Source organism: Nicotiana tabacum, chromosome 9 (assembly GCF_000715075.1).
Source record: "Nicotiana tabacum cultivar K326 chromosome 9, ASM71507v2, whole genome shotgun sequence".
NCBI classification, from domain to species: Eukaryota; Viridiplantae; Streptophyta; class Magnoliopsida; order Solanales; family Solanaceae; genus Nicotiana; species Nicotiana tabacum.
Genome location: NC_134088.1, coordinates 78,789,690 through 78,813,639, shown reverse-complemented (window position 1 = coordinate 78,813,639; position 23,950 = coordinate 78,789,690). Strand labels below are relative to the sequence as shown.

At 38.9% G+C, this 23,950-nt stretch overlaps 2 protein-coding genes and 1 non-coding gene across 3 annotated transcripts; 1 reads left to right on the top strand and 2 right to left on the bottom strand.

Annotated features, from left to right (window-relative positions):
- Nucleotides 1–9,030: 9,030 nt before the first annotated feature.
- Nucleotides 9,031–9,137, bottom strand: LOC142164426 (small nucleolar RNA R71). Its single transcript, XR_012695197.1, has one exon. It is a non-coding gene; the product is annotated as a small nucleolar RNA R71 (small nucleolar RNA).
- A 2,424-nt stretch (nucleotides 9,138–11,561) lies between these two features.
- LOC142163973 (uncharacterized) lies at nucleotides 11,562–16,401 on the top strand. Its single transcript, XM_075221131.1, has 6 exons — nucleotides 11,562–11,812; nucleotides 11,917–12,022; nucleotides 12,314–12,359; nucleotides 12,451–12,537; nucleotides 12,688–13,349; nucleotides 16,180–16,401. Exons 1-6 carry the CDS (start codon nucleotides 11,562–11,564, stop codon nucleotides 16,399–16,401), a joined length of 1,374 nt encoding a protein of 457 aa, XP_075077232.1.
- A 226-nt stretch (nucleotides 16,402–16,627) lies between these two features.
- LOC107783377 (uncharacterized) lies at nucleotides 16,628–23,859 on the bottom strand. The gene is made up of 6 exons (XM_075221130.1): nucleotides 23,743–23,859; nucleotides 23,185–23,270; nucleotides 19,591–19,673; nucleotides 19,283–19,328; nucleotides 18,727–18,793; nucleotides 16,628–17,265 (listed from the first exon to the last, which is right to left on the bottom strand). The coding sequence occupies exons 1-6, from the start codon at nucleotides 23,857–23,859 to the stop codon at nucleotides 16,981–16,983; spliced, it is 684 nt and encodes a 227-aa protein (XP_075077231.1). The 3' UTR covers nucleotides 16,628–16,980.
- Nucleotides 23,860–23,950: the final 91 nt, after the last annotated feature.

The following is a 23,950-nucleotide window of genomic DNA, read 5'->3' as shown; positions in this document are numbered from 1 at the left end:
AATGGTGATGTCATAATCCTTAAGCAACTCTAACCATCTCCGTTGCCGCAAGTTAAGACCCATCTATGTAAAACAGATGCTGCAAACTCCGATGATCGGTGTAGACCTTACACAATACAAATAGTGCCGCCAGATCTTCAAGGCATGAACAATAGCTGCTAACTCGAGGTTGTGGACATGATAGTTCTTCTTATACACCTTCGGCTGTCTAGATGCGTAGGCAATTACCCTACCGTCTTGAATCAACACCGCGTCGAGACCAATGCACGACGCATCACAATACATCGTATAGGACCCCGAACCAGTAGGCAACACCAACACAGGGGCTGTAGTCAAAGCAGTCTTGAGCTTTTAAAAGCCCTCCTCACACTCTTCGGTCCACCGGAATGGAACACCCTTCTGGGTTAATCTAGTCATAGGTGCTGCAATAGACGAGAAACCCTCTACAAATCGACGGTAATACCTCGCCAAGACAAGAAAGCTCCGGATCTCCGTAGTTGAGGACGGTTTGGGCTAACACTGCACTACCTCAATCTTCTTCGGATCTACGTTGATCCCCTCACTCGATAATACATGACCCAAAAATTCCACTGAATCTAGCCAGAATTCACACTTCGAAAATTTTGCATACAACTTCTTCTCTCTCAAGGTCTGAAGCATAGTCCTCAGGTGCTGCTCATGATCCTCCCAGCTCCGGGAGTACACTAGAATGTCGTCAATAAAAACAATAACGACCGAGTCAAGATAGGGCTGAAATACACTACTCATCAAGTGCATGAATGCTGCTAGGGCATTGGTCAGCCCGAATCTTCAACTGATGAAAGCCTGAACGCAAGTCGATCTTAGAGAACACTCTGGCAACCTGAAGCTGATCAAATAGGTCATCAATAAGTGGCAATGGATACATGTTCTTCACGTAACTTTGTTCAACTGGCGATAATCAATACACATACGCATAGAACCATCATTCTTTTTTACAAATAAGACTGGAGCACCCCAAGGCAACTAACTAGGCCGAATGAATCTCTTATCAAGCAACTCTTACAATTGTTCCTTTAACTCTTTCAACTCTGCTATGGCCATACGATAAGGTGGAATAGAAATGGGTTGTGTGCTCAGTAACAAAAATCAATACCAAAGTCGATATTTGTGTCAGGCGGCATGCCTGAAAGATCTACCGGAAATACGTCTGGATAATCCCTCACTACCGAAACTGACTCAACGGTAGGAGTTTCAACACTAACATCCCTCACATATGCTAGATATGCATCACACCCTTCTCAACCATCCGCTGAGCCTTGTGAAATGAGACAACCCTGCTAGGAATATTATCTAAGGTACCTTTTCACTCTAGCCGCGATAGACCTAGCATAGCCAACATCACCGTGTTAGAGTGACAATCAAGGATAGCGTGATAGGGTGACAACCAGTCCATACCTAAAATAATATCGAAATCCACCATATTGAGCAACATTAAATCGGCTCTGGTCTCAAAACCACTAAGAACAATCAAACACGACCGATACACACAGTCAACAATAATAGAATCACCCACAGGTGTAGAAATATAGACAGGAGAACTCAGAGAATCACGGGATACACCTAAATACAGAGCAAAATAAGATGAGACATAGGAATAAATGCAGCCTGGATCAAATAAGATTGATGCATCTCTATGACAGATCGGAACAATACATGTGATGACAGAATCGGATGCAACTGCCTCCGTCCTAGCAGGAAGGCCATAATATCTGTCCTGGCCTCCCCCTCTAGAGCGACCTCTACCTGTTCGACCTCCACCTTGAGCTGGCTGTGCAGGTGGAGTGGTAGCTGGTGCTGTAACCATAGCCTGAGGACCTGGTGGAGCACGTGGTGCCTAAGTGGTCGGTGAAGGTGCACCCCTCCTGAGTCCGAAGCAATCCCTCACCACATGAAGAGTGTCCCAGACTAAAAACAAGCTCTCAGAGGGCATGGCTGTTGTGGCTAGCTCGAGCCTGATCAGCTGGACTGACCGCTAAAAGCACCCCATGTAGGAGGTGCACTAGACAATGACGGTAAGGAGCCTAGGGCCTAAGAGTGGCCGGAGCACCGCTGGCGGATGGAAGTGCTGAATGAACAGGGCAACCCACATAGCCTCTACCCTGACGAGCTGCAGCTGGGGTACGAGTACCACTATATGTGCCAGACTCTCAAGACCTCTTGGCCTCTCTCTCCTCCCTCTCCCGAGTCAACATACCCTCCAATATCCTAGCAATCCATACTACCTGCTGGTATTTGATGTCCATCTCCAACTCTTGGGCCATGCTTAATCTGATACTGGGGCTGAGCCCCTCAATAAATCAATGAACCGGCTACCGAACAATAGTAACCAAGGCTGCCACATGCTTGGCCATATCACTGAACCAAACCGCATACTCTGACACAGTCATGGAACCCTGGCACAAATGCTCAAACTCTCTGCGCCATGCATATCTAATACTCTAGGGACATATTCCCTCAAGAACATATCTGAGAACTGAGTCCAAGTGAGTCCAACTGGGGGACATACTCCCTCAAGAACATATCTGGGGGACATACTCCCTCTACTCGGGCCCCAGCCTCTCGCTGCTCTAGTAGGGGGCGTGGGTGTCTGGTCATTTGATCTAGCTGTACATGTCCTCACAATCTGTGAGAGAATAGAAAGACAAAAATTTAGAATCTGAAGTCAAAAACTCGCATGATAAGGAATCAAAGAAGTAAAGCTTTTCCTAACAGTTCGATAGCCGCCCGAATATCAGTACAAACATCTCCGTACCGATCCGCAAGACTCTACTAAACCTTCTTATAACTCATAACACCTATGAACCTAGAGCTCTAATACCAACTTGTCACGACCCTAATTTTCCTTCGTGGGATATCATGACGGCACATAGTCTCTAAGACTAGGTAAGACTAAACAATACGTAGAAACATTAAATAAGAAATTAAAACTTGAACATCCCAACAATTTCATAAAAGGAATCTACCAAAACTCAATACATAAAATCCCAAAACCTGGTGAGATATAAGTCACAGGCTTTAAGTACAATACCTAATAATCCTATACATCAATGTCTATCAAAATATAAAGAAATAAAAGAAGAACGGAATAAAAGGGGACTCCAAGGCCTGCGATCGCGGGCAGATGTACCTTGAAGTATCCAAGCAACAACACAATGCATTAATATCGAGGCTAATAAGATGCACTTGGATCTGTACAAAGATATATGCAAAAGCGTAGTATGAGTATACAACAACGATACCTAGTAAGTGCCAAGCCTAACCTCAGTAGAGTAGTGACGAGGTCAGGTAAGGGCCCTACTGGAAATAATAGGAAACAAGGAAGAAGATATAATAATAATAATATGACTGAGAAGTGAACAATGAGAAATTATAGAAAGATAACAACACAACAAATAAAGGTAAACAACATGGGTGCTCCCGAGGTACCGCCTCGTAGTCCCAAAAGCAAATACACAATAGGGGTGCTCCCGAGGTACTGCCTCGAGTCCCAAAAGCAGATACAGGACATGGGCGCTCCCGAGGTACCGCTTCATAGTTCCAAAAGTAATTACACAGCAGATAACCAATGGGACAATGAAATTACAGAAGGAATCCTACAGTTAAAGACTAAATACAAAATCAAGGAAGCAGATAATCCAACTAAGCATGTTGTACAAAGTGCAAGTAAGAGATAAGACATGTAGGCATGTGACATTAGACTAAACATGATGATTACACACGCTAGAGTAACTCAGTTAAGGAATTAAAAAGGAAACTACTTAGAAAGAACCGAATTTTTAACAATTAACCCGAGTACGCAATCGTCAACTCGCATGCACGGCCTTCACGTGTTGCAAATACCATAACAATACCAAAAGCTAAGGGGCGTTTCCCCCGCACAAGGTTAGACAAGTCACTTACCTCAAATATCGCTCAATCAATCAATAAGAATGCCTTTCCCTCGATTTTTCAACTCCGATCGGCTCGAATCTAGCCAAAACAATTACATACTATAAATATAACTATAAGAAACTAATTTAAATAATAAATCTATGAATTTAGCAAATAATTGAAAAATCGCTTTAAAAAGTCGACTCGAGCACATGTCTCGCAACCCGACCAAAATCCCAAAATCCTAATACCTATTCGATAACGAGTCCACCCATACAAGAATTACTCAAATCCGACCTCAAATCGCCTTCCCCAAATTTTAGCCTAAGAAGTTTTCCCAATTCCCCCTCAAATTTCAAACTAAAAACACTAATTAAATGATGAAAACAACAATAGATTCATGTAATATAGCCAAAAATGAGTGAGAATTTCTTACCCTAATGATTCCCTTGCAAATCTCTCAACAAATCGCCACAAACAGAGCTCTCTAGGTCCAAAAATCAAAGTGAGATCAAACTCTCGAAAAATCCTTTTTTCTGCCCAGTTAAACCGCTTCTGCGATTCATTTAGCCAATCGCATCTATGAAAAATCACTGACGCTGACCAACCGCTTCTACGGTTGCAAATCCCACTTCTGTGGGTGCGAATCTACACAAACTCGTTCGCTTCTGTGGACCGGCCTCCCCAAGCTCTCTTCCGCTTCTGTGACCTCCTCGTCACACTTGCGACCACTGGCCACCCTCTTCAGCCCCGCGTCTGCGCTTGCCTGTTCGCTTCTGCGAGCTCGCACTTGCAAACAATATTCCGCAGGTGCGAATGCACCAGAAGACAGAATCCCAGCAAATGCTTCACATCCAAATTTGATCAATTTTCGGAATCCACCCGAGGCCCCCGAGACCTCAACCAAATATACCAACCAGTCCTAAAACATCATATGAACTTAGTTGAGCCCTCAAATCACATCAAACAACGCTCAAAATACGAAATGCGCATCGATTCAAGCCTAATGAACTTTAGAACTTCTAATTTCTACATTCGATGCCGAAACCTATCGAATCATGTCCGATTGACCTCAAATTTTGCACACAAGTCATAATCGACATTATGGACCTACTCCCACTTTCGGAATCAGAATCTGACCTTGATATCAAAATGTCCACTCCCGGTCAAACTTTTCAAAAATCATCCAATTTTTCAACTTTCGTCAATTAATGCCAAAATGACCTACGGACCTACAAATCAACATACGAACACGCTCCTAAGACCAAAATCACCATATAGAGTTGGAACTGTCAAAACTCTATTTCAGAGTCGCCTTTACACAATTTAAACTATGGTCAATTCTTACGACTTAAACATCCATTTTATGGACTATGTGTCCCATTTCAATCCGAAACCAAAAACCAAACCTCCTGGCAAGTCACGTAACCACAGAATGAAATAGAGGGAGCAATAAATAGGGGTCGGGGCTAATTCTCTCAAAACAATCGGTCGGGTCGTTACACTAAAGTAAACAAATACTAATTTTATTAATTGTGGTAAAATGGAGGGTGGATAAATTGTGTTTAAGGTGATTGTCTGTGGAGGTAATGAGTGAAAAACATAACAAAAATATGAAAAAATAGGTGTGTGGTAAAGGAGAAAGTGATAGTGGTGATGATGGTTTGGTGAAGGAGGTGGTGATGGTGGAAGAAAAAATTAGGTAAGGGCTTATAATGGGTTGGGATGGTGAGGTGACATGCCATATGGTGTCCACCTCATCGAAATATCGCCATGGTGGAGGGTCTTAACTGTGGAGGGGTATTTTTGCACCAATTATATGACGTCGACCTAGTGATGAACCGAAAGTATATCAGAGGGTATAAATAATCCTTTTCTCATAGTGGAGGGATATTTTTGGCCCTTCTTCCTTTTGAGAATAAGCCCAATTCTTATAGGATGCGGCCTACTTCCACACTCACATAGGTAAAATATGTCAAGGGTGCTCCTGTAACTCTAACACCCCGCTCATACGAGCTATAAATTTTCATTAAGAGTTTATAAAATTCAACCTCCATAAATTATTATACAATAAATGCACTCACACAAGGGAGAATATATATATATATATATATATATATATATATATAGTGCACTTAAATTGCATCATCATATGATTCATTTTTCTCATTGAACTTGGTTATAGGATCTTTATTTTTCAAGTTTGATTTTCTCATATATGACTTATGTATTTATGGGCTTAAATCTCATCCCCTCGATGTGCTCCAAACCCTTTCTCTTTCTAAGGCCTTGGTTAGTGGATCTTCAAGATTATCACATAATTTGACATAATCAATATTAATAGTACTACTTGTTAAATATGATTCCATAATAGTATTTTCTCCGTATGGGTCTTGATTTACCATTGTAATAACGATTTTGTACTCTACCAATAGCAACGATGCTATCACAATGAATGAGGAATTAATTTTTTTAAAATAAGTAATTTAAAATAATAAATCTCTCGACCAATTTACTTCCTCAATACTTGAAGCTAAAACAATTAGTCCAACCTCTATGGTAGAGTTAGCAATGATTATTTATGTTTTTGATTTTCAACAAATAGTACCATCTCCTAAAATAAAAATATACCCCAGTAGTAGAATATAAATTACCAGATAAAGTATTCTAATCTACATCAGAAAAACCTTCATGTATAGAATGATAGTTTTTATAAAACAAGCCATAGGTTTTGGTACCAAGTAAATACCTCATAAATCTTGTTATGGCATGCCAAAGTTCATTATATAGCTTCCTTGTAAACCTGCTAAGTACTCTTACTGCATATGCAATATTAGACCCTGTGCAATCAGTCACGTACCTCAAACATGACTGGCTGAAATAGTTTTTTGAAAAGTACTTTTGAGAAAATACACTTAGAAGTAATTTTTAAAAGCTTGACCAAACACTAATTGCTGCTCAAAAATGCTATTTAAATTGATTAGCCTAATACAAACTGTTTCTCACTAAAAATACTTTTTGAAAAAATATTTATGAGAAAAATACTTTTCAAAATAAGCCGATTTTAGAAGTTTGGCCAAACAGGCTATAAACTGCTGGAATCATAAAGCCAAAAACTCTATTTCTACCTTTGTCTTCAAGATTTATTCCTGTTATTATTCTATGGGAGTTATGGAGGTCAATGTATTGTGGAAAGTAAGATATGGAGATACCATTAGTGGCAAGATCCAAAGGTCTCATCACTTTTAACATTATCCAACTGGATAACTCTCATTTAGGAAGTTAACTGTTAACAGTAACTTGAAGACATATCTAAACTCGCTGACCGTAACATGCATCATTGAGGTTAAGTGGCTTAAACCATATTTCCTTTTTGTAAAGTCAAATAGTGATAGTAGTTATACTAATGGAAATTGTGGAGGTGGTGAAGTGGTCACGGACGATGGTAGTAAGCTGGTTTGATGTTTGGTTATAATTTTATATTTTAATACATTATTTACCTTATATTTTGGTATTTAATGATAAATTGTGTGACGTTAAGCTAAATTGAGTTGTTTTTATGTTTAGGATCACTGGAATATGAAGAGGAATGAATGTTGCACAAAGGGATGTTGAGGACACAACAAAAGAGAACGAAAAGAAAAACAATCGGAACAAGGCATGTAGCCTTGCGCCAGACCAGACGTGACCCGGCTCCAGGCGAGGTGAAGCTCGTGCTAGGCCTGGCTTCGTGAGGTCCCAGGCGCTCCCCGGACCTGGCCTCGCGAGGTGAGGCGCCTGGATTCTCCCCCAGTCCAAGAATAAATTATTTCCTTCTGCGTTTTGGACTTGGAGACTTCGACCCTAGCCTATAAATACTTACTAAACGTTTCTAGTGAGGGGTTGGACATATTTTGAAATAGACAAGGACTTAGGAACAGAAACAGAGCACATATTCATTGATTCTTCCATCCTTTATCTCGTATTCAAAACTTTCATGTTTTAAAAAAATATTTTAATTATTATTATGAACATGAGTGGTTAAAACCTCCTTTGTTATGGGATTATGGGTTGTTATTGACTATTGTTATTTGATAGTTGACGATATTGCTTGATTGTATCATATTTATTTGCTTATTCAATCTTGCACTTAATTATTTGACTACGTAACTAACAATAGAATACTATCTACGAATTTATAGTTAAACTCGAAAGTAGAAACTATAGATTAAATATAAGATTGAATAGACTCCAAACTCAGTCCCTTTTCGCAGGTGCGATAACATTTCTGCTTCTGCGACCACCTCACTTGCGTAAAATCAACCGCAGGTGCGCAACATCAGTACCAGTAGCTACCAACAACCATATATGAATAAAAAATGATCTGAAACACGTTTGCAACAAACCCGAGCCCCTCGGGACCTCGTTTGAATATACTAACAAGTCTCAAAATATAACATGGACCTACTCGAGGCCTCAAATCACACATAAAAATATTGAAACGATGAATCACACCTCAAATCAAGCTTAATAAACTTTTGAAGTTTTAACTTCCAAAACTCGTGTCGAACCATATCAAATCAACTCGGAATGAACTCAAATTTTGCACGCAAGTCTCAAATGACATAACGAAACTATTTCAATTCCCGGAACCACAATCCGAACTAGATATAATCAAAGACAACTCCCGGTCAAACTTATAAACATTCCAAACTTTCAAATTTCCAACTTTCACCAATTAATGTTGAAACCTTCTAGAAATATCCAAATACAAATTTGGGTATACGCCCAAGTCCAAAATCACCATCCGAACCTAACAGAACCATCAAAACTTCGACCCAGAGTCAAATACATAAAAGTCAAACTTGGTCAACTCTTCCAACTTAAAGCTTCTTAGTTGAAATTATTCTTCTCAATCAAATTCCGAATCACCGAAAAACCAAAACCGTCGATACACACAAGTCATAATACATCATACGAAACTACTCAAGACTTCAAACGGTTGAACGAAATACAAATGCTTAAAATAATCGGTGGGGGTCATTATAGTTGTAGAAAGAGCCAATGAATTCAATTAGCACGTGGCATCATCTAGCACCAAAATTCTTGATCAAGTTCTTCCCCACGAAGAAAACTAAGTCATTGAGAAGACAAATTCTTGGGTTTCAACAAAGAAATGGTGAGACTCTTCGTCAAGCTTGGGAATGATACAAGAAGCTACTCAGAGATTGCCCGCATCATTGTCAAACTGATGAGGTGTTGGGTCATACTTTTATTGATGGGTTAGACGAGGCCTCCAAATTGAATCTCGACTCAGCTTGTGGAGGAAGTTGCAAACCGTATAGTAAAATTTAGATTCTTTTAAACAACTTCACCGCAAATGATTATAACTGAAAAGGTGAGGGTGAACCAAAGAGAATGATCAAACAAAGAGTAGCAGGTACACTTGAGCTAGATGAGATTTCAAGCAATTTGAACAAATATAGCTAAACTGACGAATCAGACGACTAAGATGGCAATGTGTCAAGCACATAAGATGCATCTTGTTTAATAAATGGCTACATGTTTTGAAATTTGTGGAGATGGTCACACGAGTGACCAATGCCCAGTAAATCCAAAATCTATTTAATATGTGTGCCAGCTGGGTAATGCAAATAAGGGCCAAATACCAGTATGGAAACACTTATAATCCTAACTGGAGGAACCACCCGAACTTCTCTTGAGGTGGAAACCAATGTGCTCAGAAATAGTACAAGCCTCAAGCACCTCAACAATAATATAGACCACCTCAGGCTGAACAACATGCAAACTCGACGAGTCACTTTGAGGAGAGTTGTTACATGATAACTAACAAGTGATGGCTAATTTTCAAACTTTAAAGAGGCAGGTTGGGCAGTTGGCTTCAAATCAAAATACCCGACCTATAGGGGCTTTTCCAAGTGATACGGAAAATAATCCTCAAGTGAATATTGTAACTTTGAGGAATGGCAGAAACTTGGAAAAAGTATCGAAAAAGAAGAAAGGAAAAGTCCCCCTGAAGGTAAATTAATTCCTAAACATGTGGTGGAAGGTGATAAAGAAAACATCGAAGATGAGAAGGCACCAATTGCAAGGCCCCCGCCTTCCTTCGCATAAAGATTGAATAAAAATAATGATGACCGAATGTTCAACAAATTTCTTAATATGTTGAGCCTGGTCCTATTGAACTTACCCTTGGTTGATGTTCTATGTGAGATTCCAAAATATACAAAATACATCAAGGACATTGTGGCAAATAAAAAAAAGTTGACTGAGTTTTAAACTGTAGCACTTACTGAACAATGCAATTCAAGAATTCAAAGACAGTTGCCTTAAAAATCGAAAGATCCTGGTAGCTTCACTATTCCTATGCGAATTGGTGAAGCATATGTGGGACGAGCATTATGTGATTTGGGAGCAAGAATAAATTTGATGCCTTTATTAGTCTTTAGTCAGTTGGGGTTGGGATCTCCAAGATGCACTACAGTCATATTGCAATTAGGTGATAGGTCCATTGTCCATTCTGAGGGGGTGATAGAAAATGTGTTGTTGTAAATTGAGCAATTTATTCTCCCTGTAGATTTTATCATATTGGACTACGAAGCTGAGGAACATGTCCCTATCCTATTGGGACGACCTCTCTTAGACACCACTGATGCACTCATAAAAGTTCGAGAAGGAAAGATGATCATCAAAGTTGACAATGTATAAGGCAATTTTCAATGTGTATGAGACAATTCAGCTTCCAAGCCATTATGAGGACCTTTCCATGATATATGTGGTAGAAAAATATGAGGAAAGTGGTGACATAAGTGTATGTCTAGATGACCCTCTAGAGAAAGCATTCATGTTGTTTGACAATATTGACTTGGATGATAAGTTCAATGAGATAGTGCATCATCTGGATGCATGTGCTTATATAAATGGGATGATAAATTTTGAGCCTCTAGAGAGACCTACAGGGCCTCCACCCAAGTCGTCTATCGACGAAGCTCCCAAATTGGAGATTAAGACCTAGCCCTCTCACTTTCACTATGTTATTTGGGGGCTAATAAAACTTTGCATGTTGTTGTATCTTATGATTTGTCTAATTTGCAGGAAGAGAAGTTGCTCAGAGTGCTTAGAGAGAACACGCCTGGGATTGAATGGACCATGACTGACATACGTGAAATTAGCCTACCTTTTTGTATGCACAAAATTTTCATGGAGGATGGGCACAAACTAAGTGTGGAACACCATTACCGCTTGAATACAGTCATGAAAGAGGTGGTAAGAAAATAAGTCATAAAGTGGATGAGCCCCGCAAAATATGTGCCTAAAAAGGGTAGAATGATGGTGGTGGTGAATGAGAATAATAATTTAATTCCAGATAGAACTATCATAGGTTGGAGAATATGCATAGATTACAGAAAGTTAAAAAATGACACTAAGAAAGATTACTTCCCCCTTTTCCTTTATTAACCAAATGCTGGATAGGCTAGCTAGACATGATTACTATTATTTTTTTTTATGAATATTCTGGCTATAATCAAATTGTAATTGCATCGGAGGACCAAGATAAGACTACCTTCACTTGTCCTTATGGCACATATGCTTTTAAAAGAATACCATTTGGGTTGTGCAATGTACCTTCGACTTTTCAAAGGTGTATGATGGTAATCTTCACTGATATGACAGAAAATTTTGTTGACGTAGTTATAGATGACTTTTCGGTCTTTGGGACATCTTTTGATCAATGCTTAACAAATTTGAGTAAAGTATTTGCCAGGTGTGAAGAGGCAAACTTGGAACTAAAATGGGAGAAGTGCCATTTTATTGTACGAAAAGGGATTATGCTCGGTCACAAGGTGTCCAAAGAAGGTTCGGAGATGAACAAGGCAAAAGTGGAGGCAATCAACAAATTGTCACCTACAATTTATGTCAAAGGATTAAGAAGCTTTTTGGGTCATGCAGGTTTCTACTGTAGATTCATTAAATATTTCTCTAAGATTATGCTCCCTTGTGCAGGTTGCTTGAAAATGACACTTCTTTAAAGTTTGATGATGTTTTCTTGAGGGCCTTTGAGGAACTGAAAAAGAGATTGGTAACTAAAACCATTATCACATCCTTTGAGGTAATGCGTTATGCTAGTGACACGTCAATTAGGCCCGTTTCGGGCCAAAGAAAAAGAAAAGAGGAAATGTTCCATTCAATTTACTACACTAGCAAAAATCTGAATCCAACACAAATAAATTACATAGTTACAGAGAAGGAGTTTCTAGCGGTAGTATGGTCATTTGACAAATTTAGAGCCTACTTTGTGGGAAAAAAAATCATCGTCCACACATACCATGCCACAATCAAGTACTTGTTTGAGAAAAAGGATGCTAAGCCTAGACTAATTTGTTGGTTTCTTCTTTTGCAGGAATTTGATGTTGAAATCCGAGATAAAAAATGGGACCAAAAATCAGGTACCTGATCACTTGTCGCACTTGAAAACTCGTGCACATGTTAATGAAGAAGGTGGAATGAAGTAGATTTTCTCCGATGAGCTGTTACTAGCCATTACTGCTGGTGTAGTCCCATGGTATGCTAACTATGTGAACTTCATTGTAAGTGGGATAACACCTCCAAAGTTGTCACCAGATGGTAAGGGAAGGTTCATTCATAATATTAGATTTTATCTATAGGATGAGCCATTTTTGTTCACGCATTATGCTGATCAGTTGGTGCACCACTGTGTTCTTGAGGATGAGATGGAAGCGATTTTGCATGAATGTCATGCATAGCCATATGTAGGGCACCATGGTGGTGACAAAATGGCTGCAAAAGTATTGCAGTCAGGATTCTATTGGCCTACACTATTCAAGGATGCACATGTTTTTGTGAAAAGGTGTGATAGGTGCCAAAGAACATATGCAATTTCAAGAAGGCATGAGATGCATTTGAAAAGCATACTTGAGGTCGAGATCTTCGATGTATGGGGAATAGACTTCATGCGGATGCTTTCATATTCCAATGGTCACAGGTACACTCTGGTAGCGGTTGATTATGTGTCCAAGTGTGTAGAGGTCATGGCTTTGCCTACGAATAATGCTAAGGTGGTGTTGAATTTTGTGAAAAAGAACATCTTCACGAGATTTGGGACTCCAAGTGCTTTGATCAATGATAGAGGTACTCACTTTTGTAATGAATTGTTGGGCAACCTCTTATCTAAGTATGGGGTAAAATACAAGGTTGCGACAGCCTATCGTCCACAAACTAGTGGCCAAGTTTATGTTTCGAGTAGGGAAGTGAAACAAAGTTTAGAGAAAATAGTGAATGCAAGGAAGGATTGGGCTACCAAGCTAGATGACGCACTATGGGTATATCATACTGCATACAGGACTCCATTTGGTACTTCACTGTATATGTTGTTTTATGAGAAGGCTTGTCGCTTTCCCATTGAGCTTGAGCACAAAGTGCATTAGGCAATCAAGAAGCTCAACTTTATTATGGATCTAACTGGAAAGAAACAAATGTTACACCTCAGTAAGCTTGAGGAGTTTCGGTTGAATGCATATGAGAATGCGAAGTTGTATAAAGACAAGACAAAGTGATTGTATGACAAGCACATTATTCATTATGAGTTTGAGCCGGATCAAGCCGTTCTCTTGTTCAATTAAAAGTTGAAGCTCTTCCCTAGATAGCTCAAGTCTATATGGTTGGGTCTATTTGAAGTAGTGTGGGCTATGAAGCATGGTGCTGTAGAACTTCAGGATCCCAAAAATGGTGGCACCTTCTTGGTCAATGGACAAAGAGTTAAACATTATAGGGGTGGTAGCATTCATTGTTACAAAACCTCGATAGACTTGGTGGATGCTTGAAGGAACACTTTGCGTCGTGCTGCGACGTTAAATCAGGCACTTCATGGGAGATAACCTATGGTGATGTTGTATTTGTCATACCATAACGTTAACTAAGGAGCTAGTTAGGAGGCAACCCAATTCATATAGTAGTTTAGCTTAGTTTGATTTTTGTTTTTGATTTTGGAGCAAACTAATGAGTTGATCTTATGTGAATTTTGGTTGTTTGAATAGGTACAAACACGATACGATGAAAGGATGTGATTGAGAGCAAATCGGGAGTTAAGAAACAAAAAAAGGAGTAAAAAACGGGATGAAATATTTACGTGATCGCGCCTCGGAGAGTGACTAGTGGCCTCAGAGATGGCTTGGCCAAGCCAGACGTGAGCAGAAGCTCGCTACATACCTCATGTTGCACCCCTTCCCCCTTGACCCCAGCCTGGTGTCACCGATCTAGGTGCGAGCTCCACCTCGCGTCCCCCCTCGCCCCATGCCCTTCTCCCTCACCTCACCCCTCGCATCGTAGGGCCTACCGCATGGAGAGCCTTGCATCCTAGCTGGTAAGGCTAGGTAAATATATCTCCCCTTTTTCCTTTTAAAGCATGTACCAACCCACTTCAAAGCCCCCACACCCCCTTCTGTCCCCCCCCTCCCCCCCCCCAAAAAAAATTCCCCCCTCCCCCACCATGCTCAAATCCTCTTCTTTTCACTCAAACACGCACACACACATGCACACTAATTCAATCACTCAAATTCCGTACACAATCACACACACCTCTACACATTCATGATCACTCACTCTTCAACATCAAAGGTATGATTTTGTTCTCTCTCTTCTACTGGGAATATTGAAAGTTGAAGTAAACTTGCTAGTTTGGAAATTTACTAATAGTGATTTATGCCATTAATTGTCCCAATCCCATGATCCCCATAAGATTTTTATTGTTGTGATTGAAAAAGTGTTTACACTCTATTCTCAAGCCAATTTAGGAGGGTGAGGCAATCCCTCACCCACACGAGAGCTCACACACAACTAATGCGCACAGAGTGTTCGATAAAATGACTCAAAGGCAAAGTTTTCCCCAATTAGAGTCCGAGTCTCGGGGATTGATACATTATTATTATGTAAGCTTAATCAACATGAAATTTTAAATTTGGGGTGGTTCACCGGAGCAAGGATATATTGTTAAACTGTGGTGCATACATTGTGATTACATGTGAACTAGTTGACGTGAGGATACTAACATGCTTAATTTTGCAAGGTGAAGTCTGAGTAACTTTGATTTAGTTGAAAAACAATGAGATAAACTATTAAGTGTGGAGTCATTATGACCACTTTTTGATTTGATTCATGGTTCTACAAGTTGACTTGTGGTGATGTTTGTAGTTACAAATGGTGCGCCCAAATCCCCGTGCAAAACCTCAGGCCAAGGCCAAGGCAAAGGCTAAGGCCCCATCTAAAGGAAAGCCATCATCTTCCACCCCGCCACCAAAGAAAAGAAATAGAAGCGAGGCTACGTCTAATATCCAAAATAAAGGAGGCAAGCAGTTGAAGAATAGCGACTTCACAACACGAAATAGAGTGGAGGAGCACAAATTGAAATCCAAGCACTCTGAGATCTGACAATCTATTAATGACACGGGCTTGAGATTTGTGTTTAAAAATCTAGGGGATGCTAATGTCAGTTTGATCAGAGAATTCTATGCTGGATGGGATCTAGAGGAGCAACTAGTGCCTATTCATAGGAGACTGATTGATATATCTGCTACTGCCCCTCTGTAACCACTTGGGACACCTCATGTCCCGTATGTTCTATTGGCCAAGTTCATCACCCGATCGTTGTATAGGGATATTTGACACACTTTGTATGGTATCAATTCACCGCTACTTGGGTTTGGGATAATAGGACTCACAACCACATCAAATTCTCAAGGAAGACTTTAAAATTGGCAGCTAAAGTTTAGCTGGAGTTGATCAACACTAGGTTGCTTCCTTGTGACTATGACACACACGTTGGGAGAGGTAGAGTTTGCTTGATTTATTTACTGATGACTAGATAGAGGGTGAATGTTGGTCAGTCGATACGCCACCATATAGCGCAAGTAGGAGAAGTAAAAGGGTAGATAGGTTGTTCTTTAACAATGTGCTGACGCATCGCTTGAGGAAGGAGGAGGTCGAAGAGGAGCCGGAGTTTGATATAGTCATTCTCGCAGCATTCCATAACATGGACATTACTAGCACTCGTGCAAAGGAGAATGATAATGGGTCCGTTTTGACTAGTGCTGAGGGTCAGGCTTGAGATGATAGCTTTATGGCCCATATTTATGGGATGCCTGATTTTCAACTACAGATTGGTGGGAGACCAGCCACTTCTGAGGAGTGTGCACAATTGAATGAGCGCCTAAATGCTCATGCTTAGTACTTGGTAGGGATTGGTGAGGCCAGCGGGTACGTGATGATAAGGATATTAACACTCCAGAGCATTCAAAGCCTAAAGTAGTGCAACCAGAGGATGAGGAAGCCCCCGAGGATGCTGATGATGAGCTGAGAGATGATGATGATGACTGGAAGGTTGTTGATAGAGCATTTTTGTTGAGGATGACGATGATGAGGAGTGATCAGGGAGTTTATTTACCACCTTTGCTTGTTTTGTTTGTTTTGATATGAATTGAGAACCTATGCTTTAAGTGTGGGATGAGGGATTCTCTAGACTTTCGTACATTATTATACTAGTATCATGCTAGCTTCTTAGTTTTATTGTTGTAGTTCTATATCCCTAGTATAGATTAGTGTCACAATCTAAAATTTATCTAGTCGTGATGGCACCTAACCCGACCCGCTAGGTAAGCCGAGTAACATTCAACACAACTCAAATGAGAATAATAAGAGTCAATGAGTAAAATAATTGAACTTCTATATAAAATCCCGAGGATTGGTAGTACAAATCATGATCTTCTAAGATTTAGAATTTACAAAGCTGAAACGTAATAAGTACATCATATGTTCAAAATATACATAAATAAGTTTTGCAAATCTAAAGCTACCAAGGACAAGTGGCAACCATATCCGGCAAACAAGTACATCTTCAATTCCAGCTCTCTCCATACACCACAATATCAGCTCCAAGATCTGCACGCAAGGTGTACAAGTGTAGTATGAGTATAATTAACCTCTTCACGTTTTTTCTTCCTATATTCGCCTATCTTCTTCCTCCTTTCGCTTTGCCTCTTCTTCCCTTGCAGCCCTTTATTGAAGATACAACTCCGTAATCTTCTCTACCTTCCTATTCAATTGCTCAAACTCATCCAGATCAACCGAGCAATCTGGGAAAGAATAAGAAACAGACAATCCAGAAGTACGACATCCGAGACTAAACTCTGATCCAAGGCCGTAGACTCTCCCCTTATGCACGCCATCGACTGCCTTAATCCACATGTCCATGATCTCCTCTTGGGATGGTTGGATTGGCCTACCTTGATCATCAATCGTCTGATTTTGAATGAACTCCTCCAAGCTTCGTTTGAAATTATCCTGTAAAAAAATTATAATTTTTATAAAAGTAAATTTTATTAAAGAAAATTTATATTAGTAAATACCTTTATTTCTCAAACTTTAAAGTGAAACACACAGAAAGATAAAAAGCTTAGCAGCCTAGCTGGACTTAATCACTTTAAAGTATCTTTATTTCTCAAACTGGTATAGAAGAAGAAAGTTAAAAATAGAATGTAATGAAATGAAATATAGATAAACTAAAAGGAACTAAAAGGAAAATTGCTAGCTGTAACAATTGAACCATCTGTTCTCCAAAATTTTGGTAACTATGCAGCAGCATACTGTCAAAAACACCAATAGTAGGCTTTTCTTGAAACATTAATTGTCTCTCCAGATTTCAACAGATCCTCTTCCCAGCATCTTTATATAAAGCCTTTCCCTTTGCCACTCTTATCAAATAAAAGCTTATCTAATAATCCTATATTATATTTTGTAGATTTTGATATTTAGGCCAAATAAATATGCACACGATATTCAAAGAGATGCAGTAGAATGATATGCCCAGAAATCACGGTGATGTTAACGCAATAAACTTGACAATGGGAAATTAGGCTGTCTAAAAAGTTAAGTACTTGGATCAGAAAAGTGATTTTCTTTTTTGAGTGTTTCCTATATAGTATTGAACTTTTCTTAACGTCAAAATATAATGATCGTTGTCATGCCAATTTTTTCTTACAATTTGAAAGGTATTTTACTATATTCCTATCATGGTTACTTTGAGCAGAATCCAATTACACAAACATCTATTAGTACTAAAATCCCAACCAAAACTCAATATAATGACATTGACAACCTTTAAAAATCATCCATCTCATCATGTTTGGCAGCTTACACTTTTTTTCTTAAGGTATTAGCCTATATAGGTATAGTAAATCTACTGCTAACTAATTTAAATCTGTGTCCTAGAATTTACAGTTTATGTTGCGAGATGGGAAACTTCTTTATAATTATGGAACCTTCTCTTTGAATCTGACATCCTAAGAAACAAATTCCACGAAAAACAACTGAGAAGCTTCAAGTTATGAATAATTATGTTCAATGAACCTAAACAAGAATGCTTCATATTTCAATTACATATGACACTAAAAGCACATGAAAATAACTTTTCAAGAAAGAGAAGACTAATTCCATGTAAAAGAACAGGACTTATTTAAGTTGAAATGAATACACTTTAAGCTAGTATGTGGAGGGAGAATATTGTGTGCAGTTCTACTCCACTAAAGTGCATTTCGTTCAAAAATCAAGCTGGGTTCAACTTTATATTCCTTCTGCTCTATTCAGGCCGATCTCATTCCAATACTACCAAACAGCACAAAAATGAACACACGATCATATACAGGGGTAAAAGGATTAGTCAAAATTTAGGAACAATCACTTGATATACATATGCGCATTGATAGGTAAAAGTATTACACTAAAACTGTACAAAGTTTTTATTACCTTTCTTGCCGATGTAGCCACACTTACGATTGCCCTTCTTGGTAGAACGTCCGATGCTGCAAATGGACTTAGGGTCATTCACACCATTAATTCACGATACAATTCCAAATACCCATATAAAAAAATTAGATCTTGAAAATAGACCAAACAAACAAGAATAAACTAATCCCAAAATATACTAATCCCAAAACCAAGAATTAAAATGAATTGCAGGTGGTTAATGCCTGAGGCAGGAAGTTCGGATTTAAAGCATATACTAACGGAAGGCAAAAGGTAGCGGATGACTAGCAAAACATGGAAGTAAATTGGAAGTTTTTGAAAGCTTAATCTTGTATGATGTACCCCTTTTTTTCTTTATCATCTTATGAAATGATTGACTAGGTACTATGTGTCCTAGACAAATCAAACTATCTACTGCAGTAAACTTTAGCAGTAATAATATTAGTTTCTTGTTTACCAAAAAATCTTCAACAATTCCTGAGTTTACATAAACAAATACATGGAAAACAAAATTTATACTCGTATAAGCAATGCTGAATAGATTAATGAAACTTACTGATTATAAGCACCACACAAGATGTTCTTTAATTTACAACCATACCCTGTGAAAATATCACATCCAGTCAGCTTATACTCCAAAAATTACAAAAACCAAAAACAACCCCTACCCCATCACACCTGGAAAAGAACCCCTAAGTTTTTATATGCACAAGAGAATAACATTAAATTTTTTAAATATAGGGTTTGAAACAGTATAAAATCCCTAAGTATCGAAGTACTTTGGGGGAAATAAAAAATAAAAAAGGAGAGAGTGAGTGAGTGAGTGAGAGAAAGAGAGAGAGAGGGGGGGAGAGGTCGAATTACCTCGGAATGGAGTGAAGTGAGAAGCATCTGTGGAGTGGGAGATGCATAGGGGGAAAATACGATGTGAATAAAATGAGGGAAAACTTAAAGGTTATGTGAATAATAATAAAACTTTCCCACTACTATCATGAGAAATCTCTGTAGAAAATCTTTTTCATAATTATAAGAAAAATTTAAAAATTAAAAAATATTCGTTCACACTAAGTCTATGGGAATATGTAAAAATATTTTTTATTTATTGTTAAGTTTCCAATGTCTTCACTGGAAAATATTTTCAGTTTTATATAATTATTTTTTTAATGACTTTTTCCACAGAATCAGAGGGAACTAAATTAGGCGCATTTTTAAATGTTATTGTTTTTTCTAGGAAAAGAAATTTTAATTTTCCCATTGAATTTCGGTGGGAATTGCCACTAAAAATTTTTTCGTGGGAAATTTCCATGGGAAATGCTGTGTTTCTAGTAGTGGTTATTCTTCTAAATATTTATTCTTCTAAATATAGCCCCGTTCCCCCATTTATTGCATATTCTGTGTTAGTTTGTTGTTATGTGACTTGCCGGAGTGGCAGGAAGCCACGCGATTGTTCATCGCGAACGCGTCAGGAGGTTGCGATCGCATAGAGTTGAGTCCCTATGCATTGTGTTTGCACTCATGTTTCTGCATTCGCGTAGGGTTAATTTTGGCAGCTTGAATTTTGTGCTTCGCAATCGCGAAGCATTTTCCGCGATCGCGAAGAAGAGCACCTGGGCAGAATAAAAGTTCTCAAAAATGAGGGTTAGAGTAAATTTTCATAATTGAACTTTGGGAGCTCAGATTGAGGCGATTCTTGGAAGAATTTTCAAGGGATTGATTAGGGTAAGTGATTCTTACTCGTATTTGGTTAATATACATGAATATATAATTGATTTTATTATTTAATTAGTGTTTTGGGTTAGAAAAATTGTATAAACTTCATAGGCTTAAATCTGAAGATTTGAAGGTCGAGTTGTGATCAGAATTGAGTAATTTTGGTATGGCTGGACTCGCGGTTGAATGAGTGTTTGGATTTTGTTAATTTTGTCGCATCACATGACATGGGCCCTGGGTTGACATTTTGAGTTGACTTTTTGACCTTAGTTAAAGATCGTAGCTTTATTAATTGGAATCAATTCCTATAGCTTTTGGTGATAGTATTAAATGATTTTTGGCTAGATTCGATCCTTTCGGAGGTTGATACGCGTGGGAAGGGCTTACTAGCGGAGTGATTTGATTTGCTTGAGGTAAGTATCTTATTTAAACTTGGTTGAGGCACTAGTTGCCTAAATTGTTGTGATAGCTACGTGCTATTGGGTGCGCACATGCGTGGGGATGAACCTATGTGCGGGCACCAGAGTCATTTATTCATGTTAGGGTTGTGCTCGGTCTCTTATAAGCCTATAATTGACTGATAAGCTTAAAGTTATGATATTTCTCATATTTGTAATAGTTTGTGTGATCCATTTGAGCCATGCTGAGGCTACATAGAGGTTTAATCCCTGAACGAACTTGATAAATGCTTTTCAGTGATGAAATTTCTGATTTGAGTTATGATAGCACACTTTGCACATGCCTACACGTTAGCATGTCATTTATACCAGTATAGGAATATGAGAATTGTTATTCATTCATCACATACATGTATACTTGTTTAATTACTCATATATGATATGTTTGGGCAGGAGGCGTGTGACCATACTGGGCGGATTGTGTTATTGGCACGTGAGTTTTTCGTGCAATATGTGAGTTGTCCGTGCGGATTTATATATTGATTTTATTGACATATGAGTTGTCCGTACACCACGTGCGTTATCCGTGCGGGTTCTATTATTAGCATGTGAGTTGTTCGTGCAACACATGAGTTGTCCATGCAGCGTGTGGATACAGATCCATCCACCTAGGGTCATCCTCTCATGTTTCTCTCTTCATGGTGTATACGCGATTATTGAGAATACTGATGAGTGGTTTGGAACGGATATGGAAAATTGAGAGAATTCGACCAGCTTTGTGTGGATTTTGCATTTCCTTGATCAATTGTATGATTTAACTACTTATCACCTCTATATGCCATGATATTTTCTGAGTAGAGTATTTGAGAAACTGTACATATGCACACACAGACGTTTTCTCACAAAATTTGATGAGTTAGTTTTCAATATTGTTATGTGCCGGTTTAAAAGACGGAACTACACAGGTGATAGCTAGTATCATTAATAATTTATGCTTCTCTTACCTTGCAATATTTTTTTACGATACTTATTGAGTACATTGGGTTGGTTGTACTCATACTATACCCTACAATTCGTGTACAGATCCAGGTACTTCCAGGCATAGAGGTTGTTAGTGTTGGAACTTACTCAGTTCGAAGACTATTGAGGTAGCCGCCTTGGCGTCGGCAGACCTTGACCCTCCTCCTTTTTCTTTTAGTTTCATTTATACTGCTCTACCTTCCTAGACAGTATTTTCGCAGTCAGATCATGTTATTATATAGATGCACATGTACTCAGTGACACCCATATTTTGGGGAATTCTGTATTGAGTTGCGATTTTTCTTTTAGTTATTATGAGATTTTATTTACTTAAGCCTATTTCAGTATGTTTTAAATTAAAGATTCCTGTTATTTGTGAGTTGTCGGCTTGCCTAGTATCGCGATAGGCGCCATCACGATACATGTGATTTTGGGTCGTGACAAGATCTGATAGCACTCAATCCAGATCCAATAACCTCACCTCATCCAGTATAAGCTACTTGACAGATATGGCATGCCAATGCCATCTATATCCCCATATCGTGCAATCCATGCACCAAACAAGCAACAACTCGAATATGCCCAATTATGGAAAGAGAATTGAATGAGAGAACCGTCCGGCAAACTATACATACATCACCACCGAGCGCAATACTATGAACTCATCACACAAAGGAGAACAAAAACACACGAAATTAACATAAAGGATCATATCGCATCATAACTCCATTGCGATACGTGACCCCATCCAAATATGGTCCATATAGAATACTTCAAGACATGATGCTCACAATCAACAACCATATGCATATCAACAATAAACACGCGAAGTGTATGACCATAACCATGGAGAAATGAATAGCACAATATACCACCAATAGTAAAAGACTATAACCAAGGCACAATCAATATTTCAACAACCCATAAATCAACTCGCTCAAATTTTGCCCCAAGGCCCAAGCAGAAACACATCATATGTGTAGATAGTCAACAGTCTCACAACCCGTCATAGCACAGAAGAGTAACACACGAACACAAACAAGTTCAACTCTAACTGAATAACACATCTCTTAACAATAGCAGTGCTAAGTCAACAAATCCGATCCGGTATAGAATACATATATCCGAATAATCTGCCTCTGAAAACCCTCCTAGTCTCCAAATCCATAGAATATATGAATCACCGTATCCGATCTCATCTCCACCACTCAAATGACTAACACAACCCTCATACACAATCATCTCACGAGAAATACTTCTATAATTCTTCCGTGTCACATAGAAAAATTTGAACATCAGCAGTCGATCAATCAAGCGAGTACTGTAATACCAAAGAAGCATCTTTAAGTCAAAAAACAATGCCCCTTCTGAAATGCATACACTTCTCAAGTGATACCAGATAGTTCCAGCTTTCTTCTAAACATCAGAAACCATCCATACTATCAAGAACTCATGACTTTCCTTCGAAGCTGAACCACAAACTTGTACATGCAAACCTTGATCTCACACGACGCACCGCCTCTACCATGCCATCATATGAAAGCATGAGAATTCCATTATCAACTCCGAGTTACAAACAGAATACACACTAGATCAGCCGGAAACCTTCCACTTGATCCCATTGAAGAAAAGATCACAAAGTGCAACAAACTTCCCATGCCTATAGAAAATATCCATCTCAAGCCTTGTTCGATACCATCGAGAAATTTTTGGAACCCATTTGCACATAACCAATGTGATCAGAACTGAATCTCACTAACTCAACCAAATTACACAGATTGACAAACCCAGGAGTATTGCCACAAAACACTGGTAGAGACTCACCACATAAAAAGAACCAAAAGAACCGATCATTTCTACTACTATGATGATCCAATCTACTACCAACCTGTACTATTCCTTCGAGTTCCTTCCGAATTGCCTTCAAGTTAACACTTCTCTTTGCCAGTACACCACGATCCTTAATCCAAAGCTCATCACAAGAGATCTTAGCATGAAACCACATCGTCCTAAAGCCCATAAGCCACTGCATTCCCTCTCAATCACCCGATAGTATCGCAACCAAAATGCCCGCTCTGAAGAGACCTTACACAAAC